Source organism: Gorilla gorilla, chromosome 12, assembly GCF_029281585.2.
Source record: "Gorilla gorilla gorilla isolate KB3781 chromosome 12, NHGRI_mGorGor1-v2.1_pri, whole genome shotgun sequence".
NCBI lineage: Eukaryota > Metazoa > Chordata > Mammalia > Primates > Hominidae > Gorilla > Gorilla gorilla.
Window position 1 is genome coordinate 75872497 of NC_073236.2, and position 27599 is coordinate 75900095.

At 37.7% G+C, this 27599-nt stretch overlaps 2 protein-coding genes across 5 annotated transcripts in view; one reads left to right on the top strand and one right to left on the bottom strand.

Moving 5' to 3' along the window:
- VPS54 (VPS54 subunit of GARP complex) overlaps positions 1-7644 on the top strand; it is a 127942-nt gene extending 120298 nt beyond the window's left edge. For all 4 annotated transcript variants that reach the window (XM_031008384.3, XM_031008385.3, XM_055378010.2 and 1 more), the window contains 3 exons: positions 203-310; positions 2199-2293; positions 6247-7644. In XM_031008384.3, coding sequence (XP_030864244.1) covers positions 203-310; positions 2199-2293; positions 6247-6352 — 309 coding nt within the window. In that variant the 3' untranslated portion in view covers positions 6353-7644. The remainder of the gene's footprint in view (positions 1-202; positions 311-2198; positions 2294-6246) is intronic.
- A 584-nt stretch (positions 7645-8228) lies between these two features.
- Positions 8229-27599, bottom strand: part of UGP2 (UDP-glucose pyrophosphorylase 2) — a 52185-nt gene continuing 32814 nt past the window's right edge. Inside the window, exons 4-10 of the mRNA XM_004029313.5 lie at positions 17136-17321; positions 15699-15832; positions 13915-14212; positions 13265-13462; positions 12142-12384; positions 9606-9710; positions 8229-8667 (exon numbers count right to left, since the gene is read on the bottom strand). Coding sequence (XP_004029362.1) covers positions 8560-8667; positions 9606-9710; positions 12142-12384; positions 13265-13462; positions 13915-14212; positions 15699-15832; positions 17136-17321 — 1272 coding nt within the window. The 3' untranslated portion in view covers positions 8229-8559. The remainder of the gene's footprint in view (positions 8668-9605; positions 9711-12141; positions 12385-13264; positions 13463-13914; positions 14213-15698; positions 15833-17135; positions 17322-27599) is intronic.

Genomic DNA, 27599 nt, shown 5'->3' on the forward strand with positions numbered 1-27599 from the left:
CCTTCAAAGTGAATTAAGATGTTGAATGAAAAGTTCTCAAGATTTGTATGAGTAGCGCAGATCACAGTTGAAAAGTGTAAGCTTAAGTACTATGCCAGAATTGGATATGTGGAGGGACAGTAAATATATGTCTCAGGGAATGGTGGAGACATTATGCAATTCAGAGGACATGAACATAATTCTCATTATTTTTTCCTACCAGTATGAAGTGAAGGCTCCTGTTCCTTCTGCCTGTTTCAGGAATATTTGTAAGCAAATGACAAAAATGCACGAAGCTATATTTGATCTCCTTCCAGAAGAACAAACACAGGTGAGTAGTAAGTAATTCCTAAAACTATTCATGTATATATAACATACAATATCTGTACAGAATTGGGGTGTTTTTACATGCTTTTGGCAGTTAAGCTGTTCATGTTCCAATATGATTATCATTTTTTTACATTGTTATATTGACTGGTAGAACATGGAAAAAAATTTCTAATTTGTAAGTGCTCCTTGCAGTGACAGACCAGAGCTAGAGCTTTACTATATTATAAACAATTCTAAAAAGTAGGTTTTCCATTTGTCCGTGATCAGTAGTCCCAGATTCTGCTTACATCATTTATTACGCTGTTCCTTGGAAAATTAGAGTTGGCCTTTATCAATGAGTAGCAAAATATGTTATGGTGATTGTAATTCAAATTGGATATGGAAAGAATTAGTGATAGAGTTAATAAGATTAACACATATAATTAACTCAATCTGCTTTATTGTTATGTCAGCATAAGAGATCTGTAGTAAAGACAAACTAGGAAAAAGAGCAAAATGGAGGGTGGGGGAGTCTTTGGCACCTCTCAGCTATGAAGTATCCACCCTTCTATTGCTACTGTATTCCCTTACAAAAGTATTATCACAGAGTTCTCTTCACTCTTCAGTAACAGCTCTACCCCCTACACTCCTGTTGCCCTCTCCTGGAACTTTGAAGTTTTCAGTATTCCCTTTTTTACCAGTTTTTTTTTTTTTTTAATCTCAGCTTATTTCCTCTGAACTAAGTGTGCCTAGTTTGTAGAATAAATGTTATAATATTAAAGTCTAGTTGCTGTATGACTAATGAATTTAACTTCCACTGAGATTTCTGCTATTCAGACAAGTTTGTTTATTTCAGTTTGTCTCTCTTACTTGGTTGAGTGCGTGGAAATGGTATTTGGGAGCAGAGGGTGGCTTTCTTAGTGTCTCTTGCCTACTGTTGCTCCTGCTGGTCTCCTTTCCTATGCCACCTCAAACTTCCATCTTATACTAGCTGTTAACATTTTCTTCGTACTTCCCTAGGTTTTCATAAATCATACCAAACTCATGAATAAATATCATGTAACTCCTTTGGGACTCACTGAGGACTGAAGGGGAGCCGTAAAATATGACGTACCCACTAGGGTCGTCTCCTTTTTCCTTCTAATTTCTTCTTAGCCAAGCCATCCTTTCCATTCCACATGTAAGATCCTCCACCTCTGACATTCTAACCTTCTGGATTTGCCATCTGAGTTCTAATTCTAGAGCAGGACTTACCCAGGTCAGGGAGCTGGGCATACAGGTACTTCATGTGTTTTATCTGTGGCGTAATTTAAAGGGTACTCTTGTCAACGCTGGGCAAATGTTATTTTGTGTCACTATTGCCACTTGAATACTGGTAATTCCACAAAACTTCCATAGATTATTATATATATTTTTCCCACAGAAAATGTTATTTCACAAAATCATTTCATAATTTCATTGTATATAATTTTAGGTTAGGTATTTCCCAAAGAAATATTGGGTCATTGCATGCAAGAACAATAAAATGCTTTGAAGTGATTTCACTAGAAGTACGAAGGTATCTTTGCCTCTATCATTATGACATTTTTTCCCCTACCAACTTCCTACTTACTGTGTTACAAAATTCCCCGCTACTTTTTATTATTTTTACCTGTCACAGTTGATCCCACTTGCGGGAATTTTTCCAAAAAGGAGTACTGCTAAGGAGGGTAAAAAGGTTTTTCCAACTAAGGAGAAAAAATGTAGTGAAATAGCAATAGAATACTTTCAGAGGAGGATTTTAAAAGTATATGTCAAAGCAAAGGTTTTGGTTTTTAAAAATACTTTCTCTAAATAATATTGATAACTCAGATATTTACATCTTCTATTTCAGTGGAACTTTAAGAAACTTAGTTTTATTTCTTTTTCAGATGTTATTTTTAAGAATTAATGCAAGTTATAAACTCCACTTGAAAAAGCAGTTATCTCACTTAAATGTGATAAATGATGGAGGACCTCAAAATGGGTATGTTTTTTAACATTTTCACCATATACTCCCATATCGAATTGTTTTAATGATCAGTTTGTGCCATCCTTTTCTGCTGTAATCACACTGAAGACCAACGTTGTAAAATCAGCAAGCTTTTGTGTTTTTTTTTTCCCCCTGTGGAAATATCTGTTTCTATCTAACTATCTAAAAGGGGTTTATACATGGACAATTGCTTACCTGATGTTATGTGTCTGTTTTGAGGCAGTGTGAATTAGTAGCACTTCCTTAGTTACCCAATAGCTTTCCCCATTCCAAACAGGATTCAAAAGTCCTACTGTGTGACCATGTGAATGTCACTTAACCTGTGTGCCACATTTATAAAATAACAAGGATGAAATCTGTCTTAATTCTTTCACAGGGTTATGAAAAATAATATGTGTGTATATGTATATATTTTATTGTAAGCGATTGAAAAATTGTATATATTACTGTAAAATAGCATAGTACATAGAAAGCATAGGGTAGGATTTAGAATCTGAAAACTTGGGTTAAGTTCTAGTTCTGTCACTTACCAGCTGTTGTAACTTTGGGCAAATCACTTACTCCCCCTCAGCTTAGGTTTTTTAGATTTGAAAATAGGGATGATGATAAAAGTTTCCTTAACAGGATTTTTTGAAGAGTTATGTAGATAAAGATATGGGGAAGAGATTTTATAAAATTTAAAGCACTGATCATTTAGTTACGTCTTAATGTCAATTCTTTAGTGTTCTAGGGTTTTTAGGAATAAAATTTTATTTCCTGTTAAAGGAATTTCAGGCTCAAATTTCAAACTTATAAGAACAAATGGAAAATGAAAAAAATGTATGTTGGGGTCAGAAGTTGGCCCTGCCATTTAAAAAGAAGTACAGTGAATCAATTTTGCAAAGAGCTATGTGAAAGCTTCGTTCTGTTGAATCTGTTAGGCTGAATTTAAGAGTTTTATGCAAGAATGATAGTCTTATTATCTGATTCTTCTTTTTCTTTTTAAAGAATTATTTGTTTTCAAAAATTTCAAAGCCATGGAACACTTAAAGGACAATAATGAACACTGAATAGCTTTTACCTAGATTTATCAACTGTTAAAAGTTTGCTACATACTCCCTGCCACTTTTGCTCCTTCTCCCTCCCACCCCCATACCTCCCTTTTGACAACCAAAAAAGTAGGCTGCAGTCATAAAATTTAACCCTTAAATACTTTGGCATGTGTCTCTAAAAACAAGGACATTTTTATACAACCGTAATACCTGAACCCCACCTAAGAAAATCAACATTAATTTAATAGCGTTATACCAACATGGAGTCAGATATTTTCAGCAAGAACATCACATGTGGTGACGCTGTGTATATCTTTTACTTGATGTCAGATGATACAAATGGTACATACATAAGAGACCTGCTCCTGAAAAGATAACAGCATATTAGAAACTTAAGAGACTCTTGGTAGAGATGTATACTGCGTACCTTAAAGAGGCTGTTCAAAAAAAGCTAATAATATTTTTAAGGCCTACCCTGCTCATACCCTTTTACTTTTATTCCCGTAGCTAAATCTGGGTTGGTTAGTTGGGTTTTTGTAGACCAGTAGTTCTGAAGCACCCAAGCTAACTCGTTAGCTGTTACTTTTCTTTCTTAATATAGCTATTTGGAAGTCAGTCTGACCTTAGAGAATCCTCACTGTCACATGCTAACAGAAACTCATTCTTTATAAGTCAATTCATGTCTTTGAAAGATCCCTGAAGATTAACTTCTACCCTGTAGCCAAGGACATAAACTACCTGCTTAAAAGAAGTTTTTGTTTCTGAAATTGCTCTAAAAATGTAGCTTTTGACTTTTTTTGAGGTGAAATTCACATAACATAAAATTAACCATTTTAAAGTGAACAATTCAGTGGCACTTAGCGTCTTCACAATGATGCGTAACCACCACCTCTATCTAGTTCCAAACATTTTCACTACTCCAAAAGAAAATCCTGTACCCATTAGGCAGCTGCTTCCTATTTCTCCCTCTCCCCAGCCCTGTACTTTCATTTTATTTTGAGATGGAGTATCACTCTGTCACACAGGCTGGAGCGCAGTGGCGTGATCTCAGCTCACTGCAACCTCCACCTCCCAGGTTCAAGCAATTCTCCTGCCTCAGCCTCCCAAGTAGCTGGGATTACAGGCACGTGCCACCACGCCTGGCTAATTTTTGTATTTTTAGTAGAGACGGTTTTACCATGTTGGCCAGGCTGGTCTTAAACTCCTGACCTCAGGTGATCTGCCTGCCTCGGCCTCTCAAAGTGCTGGGATTATAGGTATGAGCCACTGCACCCGGCCCAGCTCTGTACTTTTTAATGTGATTTTTTTTCCTCTAAGATATTTTAAAAATAGAGACATACAGAGAATAATAAATTATTTATATTTCTACTACCCAGAATTGATCAACATTTGTCATTTTCTCTTGAAAAAAATATTTATTGTATTTTTAAAATGGTATTCAAAAAATTGCATTCCAGATGAAGCTAAGTACACCTTTACACCCCATCTGCAGTCCGATTCCCTTTTTCTCCCAGCCTTTAGGTAACATTTCCAGTGAATTTAGTCTACATTCTTTTATTTACTGTACCTAGATTTATGAAAAATATGTAGTGCTGTTTTGTAAATTTACTTATATGGTATATTGCATATATGCAGCTTGCTTTCTACTAGGCATTTTTACTGATTTATCTATGTTGATATATGTTTAGTAGTCTGTTTTTGACTGCTGTACAGTATTCCATCACATCAGACAACCTTTTTTTTTTTTTTTTTTTGGAGACAGGGTCTCATGGTCACACAGGCTGGAGGGCAGTGGTGTGATCATGGCTCACTGCAGCCTCAACCTCCGTGGCTCAAGCAATCCTCCCACCAGACTCCCCAATAACTGCGACTATAGGTGTGTGTGGCACCACACCCAGCTAATTTTTTTAAATTTTTGTAGAGACGAGGTCTCACTATGTTGCCCAGGCTGGTCTTAAACTCCTGAGCTCAGGTGATCCTCCTGCCTCAGCCTCCCCAAGTGCTGGGATTACAGGTGTGAGCCACTGCTCCTGGCCATGAATCAGCCATAGATAAATTAGACATTTCCCCTAGTGATAAATTGCTAAGTCATTACTTTTTTCCATTATAACCATGCCATACTGAAGATCTTTATACATGTCTAACGGTGTGACCATTTCTTCAGGGCATATACCTATAAGTGAATTGGAGCTAATACACTTTTCATATTGTTAGGTATTGACAGTGGCTGTACCAACTCCCACATTAGTGGAGTAGTTTGTGAGAATTTGTTTCCCACATCTTTTCAACATTTGCTGTTAGATTTCCTAATTGTTGCTAGTCTGATGGGGGGATAGTAGTACCTTGTTTTGATTTGCATTTTCCTGACGTTTACCATTTTTTCAGTTTATTGGTTATTCAGGTGTTTTCATCTGTGACTTCTTATGTTCTTTCCTATTTTTCTCTTGGGTTTTTAAAGAAATATCTAGTATCGCTTATATACATGAATACTAGTCTGTATTTAACGCCTTAGATGACACTTAGAAACCTGGCCTGCTTTTCCCTTGAGTTTACTATTTTAGTCAACACTCCTATACTCTAGTGCTAACCAATCAAAAACATTTTAGTTTAACCTGTTATTTTCTCTGTATATTAATTCATGCTGTTTCAAGATAAATCTCATTTTCTTGGGCTGAATTTATCATGAAACTGACTCTAACAGCCATTGGTTTATTCATTTTCCAAATATTTATTATTGAAGTACAGCATTAAATGGCCTACTTATTCATAGCAGGAATCCTGCTAAGTATTTGGACACTTGGGCACTAAGAAATCTGAATTTTAGATAATAGGACTCTGACTCGGTGAGCACTGTTACTTTAATTATCTGAATAGAAAGTTTGAGATTTAAAAAATAATTTTCTCTCCATTATTTAGGTTGGTCACAGCAGATGTAGCCTTTTACACTGGAAATCTTCAAGCCTTAAAAGGCCTTAAAGATTTGGACCTAAATATGGCTGAAATTTGGGAGCAGAAGAGGTGATGTCATCCTGGAAAACGGGGTAGTTCATCTGACCATGGGATGTGTTTGTTATGAAGAAAATCTGGATGCCTGTGATTCGAGAATTGAACCTGAAACCCAAAGTGAACTGGTGTGGGGGAAGGGAAAAAGGAAAGTATCAAGTGTTGGGCAACTGGATTCAGTGGGATCTACAAGGAATGTCATTTTTGTGCATCCTACAGTGAGGAGTAACTGATCAGGTGTCTATAACATTTTTCATTCTCTCTGGAAACAGACTCAGGTTTCTTTGGACCAAATCCAAAAGAACACATAGCTGTAACACAGCTGTAGTTGACTAGAATGCTCTGTATACTTTATATTAAAAAATGCTTTGCATTTCTTCCAGTGCAATGAAATTCATATGGTGTCCCACCTTATTTAATGATGGTACAATTTAAAATCTTAAAATCTTAGTCAACTTCTGTAGAAAGTTTTCTCTATGAAAGTAAAGCTGTTTGAAAAATTATTTTTTTACAGATCTTTCTATAAAAAATAAACATCTTTTGATTGCTTGGATTTAGGAATTCAATTTTTGTTTCAGTGACCAATGTCAAGTTGCAGGCTTTGTGTGTTGCATATTTAATATTTCTACTACCACCGTATGTCAACTGGGTAAAGCCTTCCAGAGCTCTCTAAATACCTGAAAGACTTAAGTCTTTTTTTAAGTAATACTTAAAAAAAAAAGATACTGGCATCTATTTATGCAACTAAATACTTTTCAGAAATGGTATATAAAAGGCTACAGTTTAATATCTGTATTTTTATAAAAGTATGATGAAGGGTTTGGGGTGTTTTTATTTGTAGCAGAGGTAAGAATATGTATTCATATAATCTGCCTACTTTTGAGTTCTCATATTAACATTTAGATAACATATGAAGTATGGCCCCCTTGGATCCTTGTTTTTAAGTTACTTTCGATGTGTATACGAACAAAGACCAGGGAGAAACAGAACTTTTAAAACTATAGGCTGCTGTGTTGGGGCCAGAAATAAGGTGACAAGTAAAGACTTTTATAATACCTACCTTCAAAATTAGAATCAGCAGCACTCTACAAATAAAGTGCCTGTGCTTCACCTCACACCAAGAATCTTGCCTAACCCTGTCAGAGTGCCTAATATCCTGTGGTGATTATGTATAATGAAACAGTCTTATTTTGTGCTCTTTGGTTTCTTAAAAGGAAAGCTTGTTTTCTTTCCTTTATCATTACAGAGGTATGTCTTTGGTTCTTAAACTATCTGTCTAAAATAAAGCTGTAAAAAATTAAGACTTTAAAAGGCAACTTTTTTTAAAATGGTATATTGTGAACTTTAAGTTAAACAAGCAGCCTACTCAAAACAAGTATGGATGAATTTAAAGAAAAGGCATAAATTGAACTACCAGCAGACCTGATTGGAAAGATTATTAATGATCATTTTTTCAGTAATAAACAAGCTTCAGGAAATGAAGCTTCAGGGAAAGGGAACTTTTTATGAAGCTATACCCCCTACCTCACTATAGAAGAGTACAAGGATGTGAAAGAAATGCCTTCCCTTTGCCCACCCCCATCAGCTGGGAAAATAAATGCCACTTTGTTTCAATAAATGGAGAGTTTGTGGAAAGCATGGCAGGCATCCCAGTTTTAGAACTAGATGAAAGGTACTAAATACCTTCAGTTTAATTCCTATGGAAATAATGGTATGATTAAGATTCTTAGAAATGCCAAAAACTGGACTCATTAAGTACACACTGGCTAGGTAACTAGCCAGTGTGTACTTAAACGGCAAATCTTCCAACTAATGTAGTAACTGTCTAACAACAATAAACCATTTTATTTTACCATTTCATAGTTAGCATTATGAAGTACCAGTGTACACAAGTATTGCTTCACTGCTTTATTTTTGAAATCACAAGCAATTCAAAGTGATCATCATTGAGGCTCCTGTTAAAAGTTCTTCCAAAGTTGCCCAGTTTTAAGATTAAACAATATTGCACTTTAAGATGAACTAACTTTTGGGATCCTCTTCAAAGAAGGAAAGTATTGCTCCATCTGTGCTTTTCTTAGACTAAAAGCATACTGCAGAAAACTCTTTTAAAAATCAACACTGCAGGGTACAGTAACATAGTAAAGTACCTGCCTATTTTAGAATCCTAGAGAACATTTCATTGTAAGAAACTAGCCCATTATTAAAGTGTCCACAGTATTTTTCATTTCAGTGGTCCAAGATGCGAAGGTTTCCAGACACAATCTTGTTCTCTAATACTGCTCCAGGTGGGATATCAATTCTGTCACCATGATTTGCAATGATGATAACCGTTCCCTAAGTGACAGGGAAAACAAAAGAGTGTACTTGCAACTGAAATGCAATTTGATTATCTTACAGTGATCAAGTTTATGTACAACTTTTTTTTTTTACAGTGAAGTAACTGTATTTTTTTATAAACAATATTAAACATGAAAAACAAATAACAGTTAAGGAAAATTGTAATGTGTCCTTCTGTAACAATCCTGGCAGTAGTTCTAGATTCTCTGTCTCCTTGTTAAAGGTAGAACTAAGAGCGGGAAGTGGACCCGGTGCCACAGCATGGCCAGCCCCCTTTTTTGGAGGCCTACTTGCAAGGCCACCAGCATTATCCAACCTTCATAGAGAAATTAAAAGGTGCTTGGTTTACATTTACATATAGGGCTTTTGTTGTTGTTTTTATAACAGTTTACTGATAAGATTTTTCATGTCTTAAGTCTTTAGGCAGTCTCAGCAATAAAATTCAATATATGTATTTGTTTTTTCAAGATCTTCATTTAAGTAAGTAGCTTTAATGGGAGGAGTACATGAAATCTAGTTAGGAGATTTTTTTAAAAATTACAGGATTTGGAAAAAGCTATTGTATCTTTGGTGAGCTTTAATACTTTTATACCCCCATTTCCCTCCTATTTCTTACGTGAGGCTGGAATGACACTCAGAGTACCTGAGTACTACAATAATGTAAATGAATATTCTTACAGTGATAACATTCCTTTAATAGGGTATATTCAGTACAAATTGTCATTTTTTTCTGCTTTTACTCAATCATCTTTAGTAAGCTAATGCTAATAGTGATCCTATTTTAAAGATTCTCATTTCAGTAAAATAGTGCCAATTTAATTACTAGTGTAATTAAGACTAACAAGTATTCCTTAAAGTAAATGTAAATTTATGACTAGAAAATGAGACCTATATTGTAAGCTGTAAGAAATATAATTTTCATTGTAACAACATACCTTTAATGAAACATTTTTTCCAAATGTCACATCTCCTGAAACTGTGAGGTGATCCAATTCAAGCATATCTGGTATACTTTCAAATCTTCTTAGATAATCTTGAACCTTACAGAAAAGTAGAAACATAAAAATTTGTCTCAAATGGGTTCAAAGAAAGGAAAAATATTAACAAGAAAGTTTAACTGAACTGTAGAAACCTTTTTTGGCAAAGCTCAGGTCCTCTGTGGGAAGCACCTACTTATTAAGCACTCATTATATGCTAAATGCTGTGCAGGAAAGACCAGGAGCTACAAACATTGTTTTTATACCAAGCAATTTACAAGATAGTTGAGCAGATCTAAGGTTTTTTTTTTTTCTTTTTTTTTAAAGATAATCAACATGCCAAGAGCCAGATAAATAGTTCACACAATCTGAATTTAACTGAAAAAAAGAGATCATGCTTTGAAGCAGGCTAGACTGGAGCTGGACTTTAGTGGATAGGTAGGATTCTGAAAAATTAGAGCACATTTTAGGAAGAGCAACAGCACAAATTATTATGTTATCACCATCTTTGTCTTTTTATTTCCTTAGATTTACAAGCACTAGAGATTGTCCTATGTGACCCCATTTCCTATTTTGCTGGGAAAATGGGAGCAATCAGAAAACTTCCACTTGTTTCCATCCACCACCACCACTACTTTGCCCCCATTGCCCATTACTCTGCCTTCCTAGTACTGGAATTGGACTGTTTCTATTCCTACTTAAAGCCAACCTCTCCATTTGTGCATCAGATCCCTTCTTACGGCCTATCAAGTGTTGTTTCAGCAATTCTCCCTCTTCAGTCTTTTTTCCCTCCTGACTGCATTCCCATTAATGTATAAACATCCTCCCATTAAAAAAAACAAGAACTCAAATCCTATATTCCTTTCTACCTATAGCCCCATTTCTCTGTTTCTCTTTAAGGCAAAACTCTTGAGTTTTCGATATTCATATCTCCAATTCCTCGTTTTTCATTCTCTTTTAAATCCATGCCTGTGAGGCTCCCAAACCTCCATACTGATAAATCTAATTCTCATCTTACTTGAATCAGCAGCAGCATTTGACACATGATCATTCCCACTTTCTTGAAATATTTTCTTCATTTGACTCTGAGGACACATGCATTCATAGTTTTCTAATTCCCCATCTGCATTCTACACATCCACAGCAGGTGGCACCAAACCACACCTGCTGTGGACTAAAACAGACTTGGATGGCAGAGCAGGACCCCACAGGCCAACCACAAAGCCTCACAGTGTCACATTTCATTGATTAAATTTTTTGGATTTCACTTATCAGGCTAGGGTGGAGTTTTACAGCAGGTCCACAGATAGTGCTGTTTTGTTCAATGTTACTTTGTTACAACGCTGATGAGGGGAAAAAAAGATTGCCAGCCAGGGCTACTGTCTGTATGGAGTTTGCACGTTCTCCCCACATCTGTGTGGGTTTTCTCCAACTATTCTGGTTTCTTCCCACATCCCAAAGATGTGCATGTTAGGTGAACTGGTGTGTCTACATGGTCCCAGTATGAGTGTGGATATGTGTGAGTGTGCCCTGAGATGGGATGGCGGCCTGTGCAGGGTTGGCTCCTGCCTTGTGCCCTGAGCTGCCGAGATAAGCTCTGGTCACCCGTGAACCTGAACCGGAATAAGTGAGTCAAGAATTATCTTGTTTTTATTAATCAATGTATGTACAGCTCACATTTATTTCAGGGTTTAATATTAGAAGTGTTTTGTTTTTAAAATTTGGTGATATTTTTGTGACCAGAAATAAACTGTAGGAACTCTTGTTTATATCAATTAGCCTATGGCAAAATGTGTTACACATTGTTCTGCTTACTGTGGCAGTTTCCAAGAACATACTGATGACACTGAGGACGTACTGTACTTGCTATTCCACCTGTCTAGAACACTTTTTGCACTAGATACCCATTTGTCAGACCCAATCAACTCAGTGAGGCTGCCTGTGGCCACTCAATGTAAAATTACACCATCAACACCACCCCGCCACCTCCCCAGGCATTCCCTATTCTCCACCCTTGCTTTGTTTCTCCATAGCATTTTCCACCACTTGGTATATCATACATTTACTTACTTATCATCCTTTCCCCACTAGAATGTCAATTCCGTGAAGACAAAGATTTAGTCTGTTTTGTTTACTGCTAAATCCCTAGAACCCAGAACACTGCCCAGTACATGATAGGGGTTCAATAAGTATTTGTTAAGCCAGAATTAACCTTTTCCCACTGATGAAAGCAGTATTGGTCTTGGAAGAGACAGAAGACAAAATGCCCCAAAATTTAAAGATTATTTTCTACTCCCCATATGGCAATCATGTTTCAAATGTGAAGTAAAATATTTATCTTCTATGGTCAATTCCCTTTAAAAGGTATCAAAGACAGAGGAATACAACAGGTCAGTGGTAGAGACTGTAATTAGTCTCCAATTCACATGTATATCGTATCTTTATAATTACACATTTAAGAAATATGAACTCACATATCTTTATAGTTACGTACCTTTGTAAAAGAACTGCCTAATTTAACCAAGGGCACTGTAGGAAATTCCCGCTTTTCACTCATTGTCAGAGATCCTGCATTAAGACTATAGAGGTTTGACATCACCAGCAAGAGATCTGATGTGGTTTTGACAGGCAGAAAACGGCTCCTTGGCACATTAATACCTAGAGAATTCTCAAAACTTTTGATGGCAGCCCCTACTGCAGTTTCTAATTGAATGACATTCAGGCCTCCATCCAAAGTCTGTAAGAAATTAGGGGTGGGGAATAGAAAACAGAGGTTTTAGGCACCTACAACTTAGTTCCATGTAGGTTAGTTAATATTTGGGAAGTGATTTCAGAGATCCATTGATGGAAAAAAAAAATTTTTTTTTTTTTTTTTTTTTTTTTGAGAAGGAGCCTTCATCTGTCACCCAGGCTGGAGTGCAGTGGCACAATCTCGGCTCACTGCAGCCTCTGCCCTCCTGGGTTCAAGCAATTCTTATGCCTCAGCTTCCCGAGTAGCTGGAATTATAGGCATGTGCCACCTACCCAGCTAATTTTTTGTATTTTTAGTAGAGATGGGGTTTCACTATGTTGGCCAGGTTGGTCCTGGCCTCAAGTGATCTGCCGGCCTCGGCCTCCCAAAATGCTGGGATTACAGGTATGAGCCACTGAGCCTGGCCAGAAAAATAATTTTGAGAACTGACATTTATCAAGCACCTATCATATGCCAAACTCTTAAACATGTAATCTTTTTTCAGTCTTAAAACTCTTCTGTTCAGTAATATCATTTCCATTTTATGATAAACCATAGGTTCAGAAAACTCATGCAAAGTACCGATGGCCAAATGACCTATGAGTGTCAGAGCAACAACTAAGACTGAAGTAGGTTCTCTACTTTTGAAGCCCAGTGTTTTTGCCACTACCACAACCCAGGGTCAAATATAGGGCACCATAACTTGGCACACTAGAGGGGTGACAGCAGATTCCGGAAGACAGGGCTAGGAACTAGAGAGTCTGAAAAGGCAAAAGGGAGTGACCAATGGAATAGATGGGACAGAGGGAGTGGGCGATGGGGTCTGTGTGTAGCCTACTATGACCTTAGGAACCAGGAAGCTCAATGGGCCACAACCTTGGCTTACCTTTGCATTCACAATGATTTCCATGTCAATGGCATTTTGCTCCTGCAGTCTTTTAACTGCTGCAAGAGAAATCCATAGGTTGTTTGTATTAAATATTTTGAACTTTGATACAGACTTGAACTCATCTACATGTGCTTTTGGCACTTGAGCAATTTCCACCAGTCTCAGTTTGCCTTCATATTGAGTGAGTGTCCCACCCTAGAAAGGCAGAAAATAGTGAGTGCCTCCACATCAGTCCCAAGTGCATTTTTTTGTAAATACAAAGACAGTGATTATATAAAAAATATATAAATACATTATGTAGAAACAGTAAATTTTCATAAAAGGGACAACGAAATAACATTTAAATGCCAAACTAGAAGAGTATTAAAGGTTTGGACAACTTTACTGAAAGGTTTCACATGTTTCAGATTTTTGCCATAAATATGTATGAAATTATTTTAGTTAAAATTACTGATGTAGCTTATCCAAAAAAAAAGAGATGATTTTGATACTATTTATTATGGATTTATGATACATACTATTATGTCAAACAGAACATATTAAATGTGTTGTTTAACATAGAAACTTTCAAATAAAAAAGGCTTTAACTTCATAACTTACAAAATGTGAAAACATGAAGCCCTAAACTGCTTCCTCTCGGTATTTACCTTTACATCTGCACGTGTTTTATTTGTGACTTCCATGACGAATTCACAGCGTTTTCCATTGGGTGGGTTCATTAGATGATTAAGAATATACAGATCCACTGTGGCACCCAGATTATCTATGTTAGACACAAAAATATACTCTTTGCCTTCTCCTATAAAGGTATCAAGCAATCCAGAGTTGTAGAAACTGGCGTAAATATCACCATGACCTGGAGGGTACCAAGCTTCTGTATTTTCCCCTGAGTAAGACACGTCCTTTGCTACAGGAAGTAAAGATTCTTTATTAATCCTCGGGTACCTTTAAAAAAAAAAAAAAAAGCTCTTTTTCAATATTGACCCTGTAGAGCATTTCAGGCCTTTAAATAAAATAATACATTAAAGTTAAATAAAATTTCACTTCTTTTCAGAGTCTATCAATAAGTAATTTAATTATAGGTGAATCCATTTAAGAAAATCTCTCAGTATCTGTGTTGTCCAAAATCTGTTTTCCAGATGGTGATAGCTGCTGCAAAAACATGTCTCTATGGTCATACAGATGGGAGGACCCATCATATTTTTGAGATATTCATGTTTTATGACTCTCCAAAAGGAGGGATATATCAAGTAAATTTTCTCAAACTTATGTAGTTGTGAGATTGTTCTTTTCCCTGAAAACCTATCTGGGAAATACTGCCCATTCTTACAAATGGATATATTCAGGGATGGATCTCTTTCTTTCCCAGAAAATAAGCACCAGGTTAGCATTCCAAGATGTCTGCTTCCCACCACTAGTGAGAAAGGTAAAGCTGGTGATGGGGCAAGAGGAAAACAGGAGCTAGCACCGCAACAGACTAAAGACCAGAAAATAAAGGCAAAACATCTGCAAAGTAAAAAAAAAAAAAAAAGGAACCATGGGAAATAGATCTTAAAAACAACCAAACAAACTAATGACACAACTTTAGAAATGTCCTTTCTTTTTTATTTTATTTTTATTTTATTTTTGAGATAGGGTCTTGCTCTGTTGCCTAGGCTGGAGTACAGTAACACAAACAGCCTCGACCTCCTGGGCTCAAGTGATACTACCACCTCAGCCTCCCAAGTAGCTGGGCTACAAGGGCACACCACCAATGCTAATTTTTAAATTTTTTTTGTAGAGACGACGTCTCATTATGTTGCCCAGGCTGGTCTCAAACTCCTAGGCTCAAGCAATCCTCCTGCCTTGGCTTTCCAAAGTGTTGGAATTACAGGTATAAGCCACCACACCCAGCCTCAAAACATCCCTTCTGTACAAGTTCATGTGGACTGATGTCCATCCCTTAAATGGAAGTCTTATTTCTCCAGTTTCCTGGCCTTCAATCAGAATTCATCATCTGAATTTACTTTTTACTCACTATTTCCCAAAGATTTCCTCCAGAATTTGTTAAATTACCCCAAGCCCATAAAAGATGTTGAAGAAATTCCTTTCCATAGGAAAGGTTATCAATAACGTAGGAATATAAAAAGATTTTCACAGACCCACCTGGAGACCAAATATGCGCTCAGAAAGCAAAGGCTTAAGCTATCCCCAAATATTCTGGACATGGAACAGAGTCTCAAGCAGACTGAATTTTAAGAACTGGAAGTTAGAGAACCAGAGTGATTATAACAATCACATGTCAACAAATGCTTAGCTTTTATGGGCATCAAACACTTGTGAACATCAATATTTGGTACCTGTACATCTTGAAACTGCTCTGTTATAAACAAGATAAAGAAGTCCTTTCCCAGGAGTAACATACCCAGAGTTAATTTTTTACTCATTGTACCTGCTTTGATTGAAAGTGTAGATTTTCACACGACAATGATTGTACTTCTGTAGTATTTTTTTGGTATCTTCATCCGTGTTAAAAGAGTTCATTAAAACAAGAGGAACATCTGTATTGTAGGTTTTATTCAAATGCTAGGGAGGAAAATGACAATTAGATTACCCAGACTCACTTTTCTTTTGCTCAAATATGCAAAATTAGTTCTTAATGGTTAAATCATAAAATATCTAAAACATCATCTGTACGTAGCCAAATATACAGATTTGACAAAAAACTGCTCAGCATGAGCCAGACATTTTGCTAAGCAATTCACCATGCACTTGCTCATTAAATCACTACCCTCTGAGATAGAAACTACTGTCTGCATTTTACGGATGTCTAAACTAAGGCCCAGATAGGTGGTGGGTCTGGCAATGGCAGAGGCAGGACCCCCACCTCCCCACCCTAGGCAGTTTGAGTCTGGAGCTTGTGTACAGCCACAGTGCTCTGTGGCCTTACTGGGTAGGCAAGTGCTGATTAAGCATTTACTCTATGTTAACATCTCTGTAGGGATGAAAGTACAAATGTGACAAAGGCATGGCTCCCTATTCTCAAAATTAATGATCAAAAATTTTGAATCACACCCCAACTGAAATCTTTTCAACCTCAGAAGAGCTACGAGGCAGCAGAGTGTGAAGAAAACAGGGTCTTAGAAGTTACACTGCCCTATGTTAAAATTTTAATTCTGCACTTACTAACTAGCTTGGGAACCTTGGGCAAGTAACCAACCTCTTGTGCTTTGGTTTCCTCATTGGTAAAATGGGGATAACAGTACTTACCTCACAGAGCTGTTGAGAGGAACAAATGAGTAAATTCATATAAAGAGCTCAGAATAATACTTGGTGGACAATAAGTGCTGAATACATGTTAGCCACTGCTACAACTTGCATTAGGATTATAGTTGCCAGCACCATACTAGACAATAGGATAAGGAGATGGAAAAAATAAGGCCACTGCCCCAAAAGAGCTTATGGTATATGATTAATGACTGTCATAAGAGAGAAGCCAAGAACAGTTCTTAGCATGCATGGCCTGCAGCCAAATACACAGCATCCTCCCCACCCTCCCAAAAGGGGTTAATAAAGCAAGATCATCCCAGCCTTGATGAAGGCTGCCACCAGAAAGAAAGTGGGTAGAGCAGTGGGAGATCAAAAGAGAATCTCAACAGACCCAGAGATTTCAACAATCACAGGTGCTATTTAAGATCAAAAGCCTTTACATAACCTTAAGGATTTGCCCTTAAGAACACTAAACCTTTTTTCCACCAATAAAGAGACTAAAGATAGCAGGCTCTTTGGTTAGCTCAAATTCACATCTGCTACATTTTATAACATTTATGATAACTTAAAAACTAAAAACTATTTTAGTATCTCATGAGAAAGGCTAAATGTTACTCACTTCAATTTGCTGAACAGTCAGATCCAGAAAGGTATTCTCATTCCTCACACCAATCAGACTTTTAGGGCCTTTGCAGCCCATGCTGGTTCCCAAACCACCATTGAGTTTCACCACCACTAGTTTGTTCAACACAGAAGATATATTATCAGGCAAGCCCCTGGCCTTTATCTTTTCATAGGGTTGAATCTGAAAGAAAAATAACATTATAGGAGTAATTTAAACAGCTTTAAGGGACGTTAAAGCATATCAATCCCAGGGTTATTTCCATGCTTCCATAAAGTTTCGGTTTTTCTGTGGAAAGTTTTAATCAACTTTTCTTTAATGTCATAGGCCCTTGTGGTTCAAAATCAAGTACTTTAACAGGCAACTTCCCTTGCACACAGTAGTTCAGTGGCTCATTTATTTTACAATGGAGTAAGAGAAGGGGGAAAAAGTTGTAGGCCCTATATATTGTCTGGCTGGTTAAGAACATCCAGATCTCTTGGAGTATCTTCAAACACTCAATTCCCAATTTGCATCAACATAGCAAATGATCAAGTCATTTATTTAGAATCATCAAGTCTAAATATTTCTGTTGTACTGTGGCTCTACTTCATTTCTGGAGAACTACATATAAAATTACACATTATTCCTTCTACCACAGGAGGCAAATACCAAAACACACTTGTTCTTTGCCATTCTCCTCTATGCAGTCATAAGTTTGCCTTTCAGAGGAATGTAGCATAGACTTTTTGTCAAACTTCTAGGTATGCACAAGGACAGAATTCCTTCCTCAAGAATTTAACTTTCAGGTGTCACCATATAAAAGCCAATACTGGAAAATTAAGTGTTGTCACTGTTCTAAGAAATGCCCTGGAAGGGAGGGAAAGGGCAAGAGGTGGGGCTGAAGAAAATCCCAACTCAATCTTCTCCCTAGCATCCTCATCTATTTCTGTGAGCAGAGGGCCTTAATCTATAACTTCTCCCTTACAGGAAAGGAACAGTGACACAACTTACTGCAGAGGCCCAGATTCTTTTCTTCAAAGCAGAGGCACAAGCAAGTCTAAACATCTTACAGTAAGAAGGAAACCTTTCAGAAAGATCACAATGTATTTTCTATCCATTTATGTGACATGTTTGCTGTTATTTTGCTTTAATGGAATAGGTCCTCAAATTGACTCTTCAGTTACATCATGGTGTACAACAGCTAACACATAATGGACTGAAAAAAAATAAAACTACCCCATAAGTGCTTTGTGGACGTTAGCTGTTATTTGTTCTGCTACCGTAGGAACGTGTGTGTGTGTGTGTGTGTGTGAGGGTGTGTGTGTGTGTGTGTGTGACAGTGTGTGTGTGTGTAATGGGTAGGTGTGACTGGGAAAGAACTTGACAGGCTCACACTCCAGTGATCTAAGCCTATGGAGGCAAAAATCTCTTTATGCTTGGTCAGATGAACATACATACATATATCATATGTTGCCTCCTGATAACAAAATTCTTGTTTTTAACAGCTTTCCACAAAAAAACTAGTCTGTGGTTCTTATTTCTTCTACCCTGCAATATACTATGTTAACTGCCAAGTGCAAATTAATACACTTTCTTGTTTGGTGTAAATACAGAAGAACATGAAGCACTCTTCTCCAAGGCTCTCTACTTGTTATTGCTCCAATCATCACTAATGATCAATTCTTTCCTCATGTGGTAGGACTGTCAATCTTCCTGGTAAGTGCTGCTAAGTAGCTTTCTAAAGCCATTCATATTCATGAACCAAAATAACGGCCGGTTACAGAAAAGATAAGAGGAGGGGACAGGCCTGTGGGCACTCCAGGGGGTGCTACATAAATATTGGGATGTGAAATGACAAGGAAGAGGAGGGAGGCAGGAAAGAACGCAGACCACACCGATGGCTGCAGACCACACTGATCGCTTCCCCTGCAGCATGTGGTCCAGGTGAGGACAACGCAGGGGCGATAACAACTTGACCCCCCAACACACACACAAAGCACCCTGCAGAGTTGACAATCCTTGAAGGATGTTTTCATTTGACTCTACTGCCATGACCATCATTTGTTCAGCATTTCAAAGAAACTGGTAATATTGCTTAGGAGAGAAAAACCTCCAATTTATGCCACACTGCTAGAAAAATAAGAGTAGATGACAGTAGAACCTTTGTCGCCCTGATATAACAGGGTAGCTTATAATGTTTTCTAGCCCAGCAACTGAAAGCAACCAGTCACTAAAAAGAAACAGGCTGGATGCGGTGGCTCACACCTCTAATCCCAGCAATTTGGGAAGCCAAGGCAGCCTAGGGGTTTGAGACCAGTCTGGGCAACATGGTGAAACCCTGTCCCTACAAAAAATACAAAAATTAGCTAGGCATGGTGGTGTATGCCTGTAGTCCCAGCTACCCAGGAGACTGAGGTGGGAGGATCACCTGAGCCCAGGTGGTCAAGGCTCAAGTAAGCTGTGATTATGCCACTGTACTCCATAGAGTGAGACCCTGTCAGAAAGAGGAGAGGGAGGAGGGGGGAGGGGGAGGGGGAAGGCGGGAGGGGAGAGGAGAGGAAGGAAAGAAAGACCACTGTGATCAATGGCTGTAAGTAGCCTATTATTAGTTTAGAAGAGTCAGCAAGTGGGACCAGGCCAATTATTTTCCAATTATTTTGTAAAAGCCAAGAATTTCCATTTATCAGTTATTTTTCACTTCCTAGCAAGGACCTAATATTTACAGAGGTCTCACAAGGATGTGAAAATCAGTTGAAAGTCACCGAAAACTCCTAGTTCATGCATTCATTTTAGGTAAAATTGTTAGTTCAGAGACAGTCTCACCTATTTATGTTTTGACTACACTTTAAAAAAAGAGTACACAGCAGCAATTTTCCACATGGTAGGACAGGCCTGCCTTCCAATTTTACCTAAAATTTTTAATTGTGGTACATCGCATACATAAAAGTTTATAAAATATACATATGCAGTTGAAAGATTAACATTTTTAAAAAAGGAACACTGCCATGCATCTGCCCCTGATCACATTCCTCTTCTACCCCTACGGGTATCCGGACTTTTATTCTATAGTTTTACCACCTATGTGTGTAACAATATTGTAGGCCATTTTATTTGTCTCAAAACTTTTAAATAAATTGAATCGTACTATAAAGTATGACCCATCTTGTCATTACAATAACAGGAACTTAAACAAGGGATATCTCATTGAGTTTGTTGTTATTTGAATATTCTATTTCAAATAGAGGTAAACGTTATCTAGATGTAACTTGGAGTGAAAATTTTCATGTAACATCAATATTTTATCAAAGTATAAATGCTTATTATAAAAGTAAAAATGCTACAATAATTCTGAAAGCTATTAATTTTATATATAACAATGTTTTCAAATAATTCAATAAGTTGGAAAACAGAATGACAATAAACATAAAACTCAGTACATTAGATAGGTATCTTTAGGAAAATATTCCCTTTTTGAGGGAACAAATATTTATACAAATTTAAATAACGTGAGGCAGAAAACTCTAGATTACACCTTAATTCTAATCTTTACAGAAATGTTTGGTATACTAACATTCATAGCATTAAACAAAATGAGCTTTAGAAACCATGTTTAATTTTGAGCTATTTAATTTGATTTAGGACATAAGTCATCAAGAAACAGTACTAACAGGAACTTTTTTTTTTTTTTTACCTCCAGTGAAAATGAATTAAAAACCAAATGTCAACCTTGCTGCCTTAAAATTTCACCAGAAGAAAACAGAACTCCAAAATCATATGTATTCATGCTAAATCAGCTTTGATCCACACACCATAAATAATAGAAAGTTCTGGCTGGATGCAAGGGCTCACATCTGTAATCCCAACACTTTGGGAGTCTGAGGCAGGAGGATCACTTAAGCCCAGGAGTTTGAGAACAGCTCGGGCAACATGGTGAGACCTTGCCTCTACAAAAAAATTTTTTTAATTACCTGAGCATGGTGGTGCACACCTATAGTCCCAGGTACTCAGTGGGAGGCTGGAGTGGGAGGACTGCTTGAGCCTGAGAGGCTACACAAATAGACTGCCAACCCTTTTAGGCAGAAGAAAACAAATATTTGCCCACGTTCTTAGTCCTAGGTACAAAGTTCCTTGTAGAAACATGTTACTGGAAAGTTTTATTATAAATTTTGGTTAATGAAATTAAATGTGCTGCTTTTCTTTCCTGTACTTAGTCATGGAGACATAATCAGAGCTTTTTAAGTGTGAAAGCAAAATACAATGATCAATTCAACAATGCTAAAAACATACCTGATTGAAGAAATATTAAAGATAAAAGTGTTATGCAATTATCAGTGACAAATAGGGTGAGAGAACGATTTAGGAATCATCAACATTCAGTGTTTCACTCACACTTTTCACCTGCAGGCTATGAGCTAAGAGAGGGTGGGCCATTCTCATCATTCTGCTTCAAAGACAAGCTATCAGAGAACATCTGCTTACATGAGATGTTCATACAAGATGGAACAGCACTTAATACATTTTATATAGGCTGTTTGCACAAAAAAATAGTCCCAAAATTATGCTTTGGAAGTAACAAAACCAACATAGCAGGACTTACTAACAACAGTTCAATCGCCAGAACTGCTAAGAAATAACCAACTTATGTGTCCTAAGCATGCAGACTTCTTACAAGACAAGCTGTGAAGATCTTCCACTCATTCTGTTCTAGAGAAAATGTAAAAATTTATGTTTATGCAATGAAAACTGATGTTCAGAGACACACTTGTCAGGAGAGCCATTACTCCATCACCAAATTTCTAGATCCAAAATGTAAGATCTCAAGTGACTGTGTGAAGGAACAAGTGCATGCTGAAATATTTTTGAAAACACACACAAAATAAGGTAATATAAATGAGAAAGTATTCAGAAATTATCCGTCGACATGCACAAAACTTCAGTTTGTGAGATAACTTCAAGGAAATGGCATCATTGCCATAAATTAATGAAATTTACAAGCTCAGGATACTGAGAGGACAGAGCTTCACTTCAGTCAGTTACTATTAGAGAGGAAGGAAAACTTGACATCATGGCAGCTACATCATAATCAGCACATTCAATACTAGCAAAAATAGTTGGAAAATATCTTGCTCCTCCAACAACCTCCGTTGACCAAAGTCAGTCCATTTACTGTTATAGATGTGCATTCTGGTGACTGCAAAAGCAATCTACCAGATAACCATGCTGATGAACTATTGTTCTTGCACTGTAACATCAACATTTTAAAGCTTGGTTACTAAATTTCTAAATAGAACTGTAACAACTGCAATTTCTTTGTTATCCCAAAAACTTATTCTATGATGGTGATATAGATTCTCAGCCTCATATTGATTTTAACACTAGGCCATTTGGCCTTCAGCCAAAAGGTATACTAAATATACTTCTAGTTTTAACTCGAATATCCCCAAGGTTGGCATCTTAAGAAACTGAGTTTGAATTTAAAATGTAATTCTGAATACTGTTCAAATATTTGGTATAAAATAAAATGAGCTGATCCACGGACAACATTAAGAATTCAAAAACCAAGTCAATAAAGACTTCTGGGAACAGGCCCTGGCAACTCACAATACAGAGACTTATGTACCATTCAAGTAAGTGCCAGATTTCTCTGTGATGTGTTGTATTTATAACCTTGCATGCTAAGTTAAGGGGGCAGAAAGCCGCCCCACCTCTTAAAATGTCAAGGAACCATGGTTCTTTATGTAGTGCTTTCAATAATATCTTCTTGTCTTGCTATATCTAACCCTTAAAAGCAGCTAATTAAATGTAGGTCCTGCCGAGGAATTTGTTAACCACAGAAGACTCTCAGAATAACTGTGGAAAGGAAAGAAAGAAGTAACAGCGTATGAAGACGGGAGAAATATTTCAAGTGGTCAAGATAACGTTACTGTTGGAAGCCTCCAGGGGAGGTCTTTCACTGATGTTTCCTGACATACCCAGCCCCTACCACCACCACCCCTCAAAAGACACAGGGGTGTGCACAAAGGTACTAGTCATTTGATTCCAGGAAGCCAGGACACTTTCTGTCTAAAGCTTATTACATGTTAAATTTGGTGGTAAGCACAGCTTTCCATCACATAAATCACCCTATTATCAGCAGAGGTGTTCTCTCTTGGTGACACTGTCCACACCCTCTACCAGGCACCTAACCAAGCAGTCCCACAGAGCTTGGTTTAGTTCAACAAGCCAAGGGGACATGTGTTAGAAAATTGCTTAGCAACAGCTAAAGTCACACTGGACACACCTAGTCACAGAGACAAGTTTTAGGCCTGCCTTCCACTTTCCCTACTTAGCTCCCCCAGGAGAATGCACAAAGACATTTACTCAAGCAAAGACGGCTAGTGTTCAGAGACAACACAGGGAACATCACATACTACTGGATACAGCCTCAATGTTACTCTGACTGAATCACTTTAGTCAGTCACCAGTGCGATCTTTGTGCTTTCAATTCTAATCACCCTGTTTCTCTCTTTCCCAAAACATGAATAAAATTCAGTGTTCTAAGACCTCTACTGCAACTAAGCAGACAGGAGGGAAACTCCACAGGTGAGGTGGGGCAAACCGCATGAGGCTCCTGGCAAAAAGTCCAGAGGAGGCCAGGCCACTCATGTTCTCTTCTCACTGGTGGAAAAGAATTGGCCAAATAGCTAACATCCTCTGGGGGATAAGTGAAAGAAAGTTAATTGGCAATCTACTGAAGAACACGCTCTAAACAACATTCAGCCCTCTAGGATGTCAATCTAGTTTTTCTGCAGAAAGTGGAATGAGATTTTTAAAAAGATCTTTTTAAAACTATCTACCATGATCTGTACCTTGCCAAGTTTGTTCACAACTTAGTTTCCAGTTAGAAGAAAAGCCAAATTCATCACACAGTCATAGACACACTGTTCCCATTAGTAATAGGATAACCCAGTTCTTGGTAGCATATTTGTGCTATTCCTGGAGACACTGCCAAACACCCAAAGCAAGCTAACAGTACCTGCCCTGTATGCTTCACAAGGGTATGATTATTGCAATCTGAAAGAATTTTTTTTCAACAAAAGCAAGTTTGCCTGAAGGAAAATGAGCTGTGTAAACAGTTAACGAATTAGGAATGCCACTCCATATGTACAGAAAGTGTTCCAAGAACACTGGCTTATTCACTAAACCCTTACTGCACAGGGTTTGTGCGCCAAATTCTGTGCTAGTCACTTTCATGTATTGTCTATTTCACATTTCTAAAGGTAATAACCAAAATCTGGATCATTTGAAAGATCCTACAAATTTACTTTATAACAGAAAAGTCATATCTAGAATAATGTCTTTGTCTGGTTGTGTTGCCATAAAGGAATCCCTGAGGCTGGGCAGTTTATAAAGAAAAGATGTTTATTTGGTGCACGGTTCTGCAAGCTGTACAAGAAAGAAGCATGGTGTCAGCATCTGCTTCTGGTGAGCACCTCCGGAATCTTCCACTCATAGTGGAAGGCAGAGGGGAGCTGGTTTGTAGAGATCACATGGTGGGAAGCAAGAAAAAAAGGGAGCGAGGTACCAGGCTTTTTTTTTTTTTTAAACAATCAGTTCTCACTATAACTAATGAAACGAGAACTCGAACATTACCGCAAGGACAGCACCAAGCCATGCATGAGGGATCTGTTCCCATGACCCAAACACCTCCCACTTTGTGAAGTTGCTAAATCCTATCAATAACATCAGTACTTCTTATCTGCACTCTCAGATACATCTGACACAACAGACCAGTCCCCAAACCTTGAAGTGCTCTATTCCCCTTGACCTATGAAACACCATACTGTTTTCCTCCTCTTTCTGCCTGCTCCTTGAAAATCTCATTCTAAGTAGACCTCCTCTTCTACGCAGTCAGCTTCAATTACTCCTGTCTCTATGGCAATATAACATACTCGGCTGCTAAGACAGAAGCCTGCTCATATGTGATCAATGACCAAGTCCTGTCAGTCTCATGACCTGTGTTATTGCAGTGGTCTCTATGATCCTTTACCTCTTTCCAACCCACCCTCCATCTCTCAAGTGGCAATCTTTTAAAAAAGAATTTGAGCATGTTTCCCTCCTTATTGCATCATTCATAAAATAAAGCACTGGCATGGCATGGCATGGCAGAGATTATTAGCTGCCTACCCCAACATCATTTTTTTCCCCTTTCACTTTAGAACCCTGACTTTCAGCTGGGCACATTGCCATCGAGAATAAAAGACTCCATTTCCAGCCTCCCTTGCAGCTATTTGTGCCAAAGTTCTGGTCAATATGATTAACTAGAAGTGAATTAAAAGATTTCCAGGAAGTCTCTGTGAAAGGGCAGGGTCTGTGCCATCTTCCTTCTTCCTGCTGTTTGGACTAGAGGCATGATGAATAGTGTTCATTTTGGTGGCCATCTGGACAATGAGGAGATAAGGATGGCAGAGCAGCCGGACAGAGAAGCCCAAGTTTCTGATTACCACATAATTGTCTTACTAACTCTGGATTGCCTCTCTCCAGATCTACTGTGTTATTCTGGGTTTCTCTATTCTATGTAGCTGAATCTAATCCTAAGCGGAAGATAGGGTTTGCAAGGTCCTTAATGATTTGACCTTTCTTACCTTCCACTCTTTCTTCTACTCCCCCTAACACGCTGCTCCAGGAACATGGAGCATTGGGTTCTCTAACATACCACATCTCTTGCTTGTAAGGCCTTGCACTTTTTCCTCTCATACAACTTCATTTCACCAACTACTTTTTCTTTCTCTTCCACATCTCAGCTAAGACCGGCGATTTACAGGCTTTATGAGCCAACAGGTACTTGTGAAGATAAAAAAATGGAGCCTCTTTCAGACTAGTTCACCACCCCCAAAAAAACAAAATGTTTGCTTACAATTTACTTCACTACATTGGAAATGTCATTCACAGAATATAAAATTCATCTTAGTAACAGAAGTCATTCATTTCCCAATGAAAATTAATGTGCAAATAGCGTAAAAAATAAACTTTACCTCTCTCCAAACTAAGTTTCAATGAGAAGGCTTGTTTGGCTTGAATAAGAAGCTGATGCTGTGATGTGGTTTGAGATGATTACGTGCATACCATCTTTAATTGCCATTCCATTTTGACTTTTCTTTTTGATGGTCACAAGTGCTGAAAACCCTAATGTGCTCAAAAGCAAGCTCCCACAACTTTTGTTCTGTTAGTTGTATGCAGCCTGTGCTACAAACACCAGAATTCTCTAAGACTGAGAGCTGAGTGGTTCATGTGTGTCCTGTATCTTTGAAAGTCAATAAGGTCATCTTTGCAGAAGTCTGCATCATTCATACAGGATTGCACCATCCTGGATGTAAGGCTCACGGATGCAGAAGAAGGTGAATTACAGTAATACGTGGAGCTCACTCTCCTCCTCTGCAGCAGGACCAGAAGTGCTGGCTAGCATCACAGACACTCTACTGGCACACAGAGCACCAACACCTCGTCCAGCATGTTTTGCTTGGCTTAGACATGTTATCATTTAAAAAACACTTTCAGAAGAGGTTCATAAATCTTTTTTTTTTTTTTTTTTGAGGGCACTGGCATGCAATAGCTGGCTGCAGTGAGAAATGTCTGAAATTGCAAAGACATGCTAAAGGGAAATTATGTAGTTGCTGTTTCCTCCATGACCCGATTCAATGAACTACATCAATTCCAGCATGAATGATATCATTTGACAAAAAGCCTCCTTTAAATCGAATGAGACAGTAAAATACAGTAAGTGAGAGAGAACACAGGCTTTAATGCCAGGCTACCTGGGTTTCTTAGAATCCACCACTTACTATGGCAAATTATTTAACTGCTCTAAGTCTTTTTCATTTACTTCATTAATTCGTTATGAAGATAAATGAGATAATGCATATAAAGTGCTTAGCAAAGTGCCTGGCCCCACAGTAAATATTCAAATGTTGGCTGATATTATTACTACTTCACTGATTCACACACACTCCCTCACCCGTACCCAACATTTTAACATTTCTGAAAGCAGGATCCACCATATAACCAATAGGTTCTTACAATTAATTGGTTGATTTCTTTTCTTTATTAGTGGTACATAAAAGGTGTAACTTATAATCAGTGGCCCAAATTTGATGAAATATAGTATTGAATTTCTAGGTTTCAAGTCACGAACTAGCTGAATGATCTCCCAGACATGGGCTTCAGCCAAAGTTTCTCTCCAGTCATGTGTAGGCTGAGGATATTAAGACAGAGGTCAACAAACTATGGTCTGTGAGAGCTGCCACTTGTTTTCATAAAGTTTTATTGGAACATAGCCATACTCATTCGTTTACATATAGTCTACGGCTACTTTCATGCTACCATGGCTGAACTGAGTAATCATCCCCAGATTGTATGGCCTATAAAACCTAAAATATTTACTATCTGCCCCTTACAGAAAACGTTTGCCAACCCCTGGTTTAAGAAAGCCTTCTGGAAAAA